General features: G+C 46.1%; 1 protein-coding gene across 1 annotated transcript in view; it reads right to left on the bottom strand.

Annotated features, from left to right (window-relative positions):
* The window catches only part of pcdh7b (protocadherin 7b), a gene marked incomplete at its 5' end in the record, with an annotated part of 135,683 nt that overhangs the window by 52,667 nt on the left and 75,561 nt on the right, over window positions 1-7,455 (bottom strand). Inside the window, 2 exon segments of the mRNA XM_079491219.1 lie at window positions 6,660-6,755; window positions 6,757-6,885. Of these exon segments, the coding sequence (XP_079347345.1) occupies window positions 6,660-6,755; window positions 6,757-6,885 (225 nt within the window).

Below are 7,455 nucleotides of genomic sequence, written 5' to 3'. Positions count from 1 at the left end.
TAAAAAAATAAGTGATATTTGAATGAAGTGAAATCACTGAGTATACTTTTAAACAACAAGTGCATTACAGTATACGTATTTCATAATAATTATGAAATCCAGTATGGATATACAACCATTGTGTATCCAATGATATACTGCAATGTTAACAAGCCTCTTAGCCCAGCTGTGTGTGCTCCCAGCCTCAAGCAGCATGGTAATAGCTATACACAGCTGCCTCTACAGTATCTGCTGATTTCAGGCCTGAGAGAAAAGACAAGGGGGTCAAAGTCAACGTGTTGTTTGTGCGTGTGTTACGTACAGATATGTAACCATACATACACCACCGTAGCATCTCTAATGACTCACTGTCGACTCAATAGCAAAACTACGGCGACGGCCGTGACCCCTGTAAGCGCAGCATGTGGTTAAAGTTAGAGTGAACTATCGGAGGAATGATATTACATGCCTTCAGGCGCTGCAGGGTGGGTGCTCCCGCTCCACTCCACGCTTAGGTTAGGTCCTAACGTGCAAACACCTCGCTCACCTCGCGCCGCGCGGATGCAAAACGCCAACCGGGAGAGTCCGCATGCGTGCTATTCAAAGCCGTATACAGCTCGGCCTGACACGGTAAGAACATGAAAACTTTCCACCCCCTCGGCTATGTTGGGAGATCGATAGTGGGAGTGGAATTCTTTGACCCCTCTGACAACGCATGCCTCTCTCTTACAATGTCTCTTAAACGATCCCGCGTATAGCATTTTAATCAGGTGTTCAGTATAGCGGTATAGTATATACATTCTTCCATCGCTGTTTATGGAAACTCTAATGAGGAGGAATGAAGTGAGATTTCCAGCTGTACGTCGAGAGGCAACGAACGCATTTCAACCCGTTGTGCCGAAAGGAGGGGAGCGGGGCGCGCTATATACGCACTCTATTCCACAAACACGGTGATGCAACAGATGCCAGGGCTTTGCTTCGCTATACTGTATATACTGTCCACTGCATGTGGACTCAGCCCTTGCTTCACCCTCCATGGGAAAGTCTGCCAAGAAGAAGACACTGCAGAGAACTATACTTGTAACCTCACGGTATACGCGTGTGGTTTGGGTAAAGTTCACCATGCTCCCGTGGCGCTCCATGCATGGAAGGGTATAGGAGGGCTTCATTTGCCATGCATGATATCGTTCTCTGTGGAACCAAGTGGACCGGAGCGAAACACTGAAAGTACAAAACGCTGAGCCTTGGTTGAGAACAGAGGGGAGAGAAGAGGTGCGGATGGTGCCCGGGTATGCAGTGCATTGTGGAAAAAAGTACTCGTATCTATATATATATACTGCAATGTAGAACTATACTTTGTTACAAGTAAAAAGTCTGGAATTCAAAATGTACTACAAACAGTAGTGGCATAAAAAAAAATGCACATGAAGGGATACTCCCAACATGTGGGCCGTGAACAAGTATACAGGCCAAAATATTTGGCAAAACACTAAGAACATGAATAAAACGTGTTAAAAAAAACCTGAAAAATGACTTTCCATTGTGATACAGATATTACAGTAGGAACTTAAAGTATAGGCTAAACATAATCTCCATTGATCCAAGAACGCAACCAATTTTTTTGTAAATAAACAAATCTGACAGTGCAGGTGGCCCCATCCACTGTCCTAGTATAGACGCATTCATGCGTGTGTACTGCGTGCGTGCGTGCGTGCGTGTGTTCGTGCAAGACAGACAGAGAAGGAACTGCAGTGAAGGAGGTACAGTATATCCTTGCATATTGATCGTGAGATGATTGATGGAACCCCCCCCACCCTCCCCCACACACACACACACACACACACACACACACACACACACACACACACACACACACACACACACACACACACACACACACACACACACACACACACACACACACACACACACACACAGTCATAATGCATCCACAGTGTTAAACGTGAGACTCCAAAGGGACAGCGTTCTTTATCCACACAACCCCATGATTGATGTCACCAATCAATAGCAATCAAACCTGATGTAACCACAACGCAAACCACTGAGATAGATTCATCAATAACAATAAAAAAAGAAAGGGGGGCCCAGCCGGTGTCGGCGAGTCCTTGGGGTGGAAATTGTTGTGCTGTGTTAGTGTGTGTTAGTGTGTGTGCTGTGTTAGTGTGTGTCTGTCACACACACACACACACACACACACACACAGTGTTCCAAACATTCCAAACATTTCGATATGTTTCAAATGTTTAAAAAAATATATATATCTGATATTTTTTAATAGCCAATGTAAAAATGGTCAAAATGATTGTGATATAACGATAACAGTGGGGGGAGGGATGGGGGGAGGGAGAAAATGAAAAATAAATGATATGTTCAAACTGTATGTTCAACTGTTTTAACTTTCTACCAATAAACATATTTAAAAAATATATATATATACATATATTGTGATATAGGCCCACTACATTAACTACTTTCGCTATATATAGGGACCCCCGGGATCCCCCACAAGGACCCTTTGGGGGGTCCCCGTCCAGACAAATGCCTTAGATGACATCTCCCCATGGCTCCTGAGTGCGGGCCGGGGGTCCGGCGGAAATCACTGTGGCATAAAAATAAACAAGCTTGGAACAACCGATGCCGAGCAAAAAGGAGAGTTCTTGATTCATCGGTTGAGGTGTGGATCTGATAAGACCACAACAACAACAACAACAAGAATAGAAATATCTATATCTGCGTGATGTATCTATAGAACCCTCACCTGATGCAAACAAAACAGCACACTCCATCACGTGCCCACACACACACGCACGCACACACAAACACACACACACACACACACGCACGCACACACAAACACACACACGCACGCACACACAAACACACACATGCACGCACACACAAACACACACACACACGCACACACAAACACACACGCACACACAAACACACACACACACACGTGCGCTCTTACACAAGCCAAATCAACTGATCGTTCTACAGATAGTGTGCGGCAGCAGTCGGTTTGCTTCTCTTCAGACAAGAGGCTGATTCATGGATTGACCTTGACCGTCTTCCTTCGACAACACAGCTCCAAAAGCCCCCCCATTATCCCCCCCCCCCGCCCCCCCCCCCGCATTCTGGAAGCACGGGCGGAGAAAATGTACTCACAACATGTATGTATAAAATGTCTCCCATACATCGATTCGGAGCCCGAGTCCGTCAAAAACACACGGAATATGTCTGTGTATAACAGAGCAAAAGAAGACACTTATTTTTGCCAGTTTTGCGTTTGATTTCGGCGGCAGGTTCGACTGATAAGCTGATCACAGTTTTTGATCTAATCACGCTGTCTGATATCGATTGGCTCAGTCCAATTACTCTGAGCACAGAGCAAACTGAAATGAGACTTTAATTGGGGCTAATTTGGCCAGTAAACAAAAGAACCGGTCTTACCCACATAAACCCGATATATATTTAGGTGACCAGGGGTCCCCCAGGGCTGTATACGAGGTCCACATAAACCTGATATATATTTAGGTGACCAGGGGTCCCTCAGGGCTGTATACGAGGTCCGCTCCTTTTTTACCCTCAACCAGTGTTGATTTCGTCGACTAATACGATGGCGAAAAATGTCCGTCGACTACCTTTTTTCACTGACGAAAACTAAATGGAAACTAAAGGAAAACTCCGCTATGATGACTAAAACTAAGACTAAATATATTGACAATTTGAATTTTGTCAACAAATAAAAACGAGACAAAAATGTTAGGAAGGGACTAGTGATCCAGTATAAGTCATTTTAAACTTGGTTGCATGCTGAAAATAGCCGATCTACGAGCTTGTGTAGATTGTAGATTCAGCAAGTGTAAAATTAGCCATTACGAGGGCATCAAGGCCCGCCAAAAAACATTCTAGTCGACTAAATCATCAGTAGATTTAGTCGACTAAAATCTTGTGATATTTAGTCGACTAAAACTAGACTAACACTAAAACATTCGAGGTGAGTAAAATGTGACTAAAATGTAATTAAAACCATTCAAGAGACTATGACCAAAACTAAAATAAAAATGTGCTGCCAAAAACAACACTGCCCTCAACACCAAATCTGTTTGCGATAAAAAACAGCAGCTCTAGAGAGGCTACAGTATAGGGTTCATGTATGATACTAATCATTAGTATCATACATGAACCCTACTGTAGCCTCTCTAGAGGTGCTGTTTTTGTGTGTGTGTGTGTGTGTGTGTGTGTGTGGTGCAGCTCCCTGCATCCATTAAATGAATGGATGCAGGGAGCTGCACCACACACACACACACACACACACACACACACACACACACACACACACACACACACACACACACACACACACACACACACACACACACACACACACACACACACACACAGTGTGCCCAGTACTTCCTGGACTACAATTCAATTGCGCATGTTTCTTTCCTTCCATGGAGCAACATGGAGTCCACCGTACGGTCTTCGCTTCCTATCCTTATTTAATTAACCTTGATGTAGTCCAGGAAGGAAGTGAGCCCATGCAGTGTCCATGACATCTGACACTGGGCTCACTGCTAAAATCTAAAACCACATATTACACACATAAAGACCGCCAGGAAAGTGTTCTAAATCTTCTAAACGTCATTAACATTTATTTATTTTTTGCAAAAAGGGTGAAGTGTCCCTTTAAGTGCCACATGCCAACTAAAACAGCGACAGAGACAAAGGTTCAGGTCACCTGTGTATAACTGCCCATTTGGGTCCTCGCATCTGTCCGATTCATCAGAGTTCCTGCCCACCAGGGGGTCATTGTGAACCGTTTAAGGAGACCCCTTTCACCCATTCGGTAAGCCTCATTTGGCTAATATAATAACTCGCCCCTCGCTTTCATGTGCAATAAACGTGAAATCATTGGGAAAATATACCGCTGCGACTTATCTCTCCTCTCTGTGCGTTTCCACCCCGTGTTTCCAAAGACAAAGACATGCGTGTGGATATTGTTCTTTTTGTGAATGAGGACTCAGCGCCACCCTTGCGCCACTCGAATCCATTTTGAATGTTCTTATCCTAAGCCACCCTGGGGAAGCCGCGGCACTCAGGCTTAGCAGACTGTAGACAGCTAGCGCTTGTTAAGCACACGCCTTAGTCTACGAGGTTATGAGTAGGGCCATTACCCTCATAGTGCACGCCCACAGACACAAACCCAGAAATATAACTGCACACGCGCGCGCACACACACACACACACACACACACACACACACACACACACACACACACACACACACACACACACACACACACACACACACACACACACACACACACACACACACACACACACACACACACACACACACACACACGCGCACACACACACACACACACACACACACACACACACACACACACACACACACACACACACCAAGTCAAACGTGAATGCTTGTGCTTTTGTGGCCTTGGAAACTAGCACATGCAAGGCTATAGCGGTATACGAAAGCTACCTAGAGACCGACATAACAATGGGCTTTTCTACCTGGCCCGGTCTGCCCCTCAGGGCAGGACCGCCTATTGCATTACCACCTACAGAACATCAATTCAACCTACAGTCCTCTGATTCGAAGAGAACATAACGGCTGTAGGAGCCTCGAGCCAGCTCCTCATTGCAAATCAGCGCAGCAGCTACTGTATCTGGGCCAGATCAAGAGCGCACGCACGCACGCACGCACGCACGCACGCACGCACGCACGCACGCACGCACGCAGACACTCATACCCTCATTTTTGCACCCTTAAATTCATTTAGAGGAACATAGAGAGATCAATGCGCGGCCGGCCGCCGTTGAGAGATCTCTAAGTTCCAAATGAAATTCATTGACAATTGCAAAGCGGTTGAAAATACTATGCGAGCGAGCACAGACCAAGAAGAAATAATTTAAAGGGCCTTGGTCTGAAACGGCTATGCCTGCAACACACATTCTCTCCGTCTCTCTCTCTTAAAAGCTTTGATGAAATTACCCCAGGTCTTTCAAACCAAACCCGGAGACTTTCAATCAATCCCACACGCCTCGTCATCACGATTCAAGCCCTCGAGCACGTGTACCGTATCTCCTCAGCGGCCGTTTTAATCAAATCCCACTCAACGCCCCGGCAAATTAAAAAAGTGAAACGTCTCGGCTATACAGCATATGGGCCCCGACTCCACCACGGAGGACTGCTTTCAAACCAACTATACGCATCGACTAAAGCCCTACTACCTACCCCTAAATCTGAAAATAACAATGCAAGAACAAAACAAAAAAGTATAGTTTGTGTGCAATAGATTAGTCACTATCTATGCTCCGATGTGCTTCACTACCTTGGATGCAGTCGGCAGTTTCTCATGCCGACTGCACGCGTGTGTGTGTGGTGTGTGTGTGTGTGAGCGCGTGTGTGACTGCATGTCTGTGTGCTGTGCACTGTAAAAATCCTCAGTCAGCTGGAGTGGAAATTAACGTATTTAAATTAGCACTGAGGATCGCAGCGCGTGTGTGTTTGTGTAACTGTGTGTGCTGCCCTTGCGTTTCCCGCGTTTTGTGCCGTATATGTGTTATCATGATTAAATTATCTTATATAATCTCCATGTTGTTTTTTTTCTTTAAGCCCCTACCATTTTCCATGTGCTCTGCCTCACCGACACTGCCATCCGGCGTAGTCCTCTCGTAGCTGTCCTCGGGCAGGGGCAGCGCGCCCAGCCGGGGTCCCCCCGACGAGCTCTTGCTGCTGGGCGTCTCCGACTCGTCCAGGCCGCTGTCGTAGCAGCTCTGCAGCGATCCCTGCTGGTTGTGGGGGTCCTGGGGCTGGCTCACCACCGAGAAGGTCACCCGGCGGAACGGCTATACAAGAGAGAGAACCAAAACGGGGGAAGGTCCGGGGTCAAGACGGGGACTTTCCTTCCTATACTCACGTGCGTGTGTGTGTGTTTGTTGTTTTGGCTAATAAGAGCTCTTCTACTGGAGCAGTTTATTTGTATTTTTTCCTCTAGATTTTTTGAGGGGCGCTATAGCCCCCTCCTATAAGCAGCTATAGTGTAGATTCTGTCTGAACACAAACATAAAATGCCATGGACTATGAATGGAGAATTTACGTCATGTGTGTCAGATCGGCTGTCGGTATGTCGGGCCAATAAGGGACCACTATTATTGGTGACGTAACTTATGTTTCAAGGTCGGCATATAAGGTCAATAATGGGTCTAAAGATGGAACATTTCTCACGGGTGTGATTTTATTATCCCACGATTTTGCAACCCATTCTTTCCACCAAAGTGTCAATTATCTAATGTAATCCTGGGCGCTATACAACACGTCCTCCATGCCAACCTGTTTACCTGTTTCACACTGATGAAAGAGGACAAGGTGATGGAGCTGCGTCCCCCGGTGGGAGGCCATGACAGAGCACGGGAGGG

The sequence above is a fragment of the Electrona antarctica genome, assembly GCF_951216825.1.
Source record: "Electrona antarctica genome assembly, chromosome: 21".
Lineage (NCBI taxonomy): Eukaryota > Metazoa > Chordata > Actinopteri > Myctophiformes > Myctophidae > Electrona > Electrona antarctica.
This window is presented reverse-complemented; position numbering and strand designations above follow the sequence as displayed.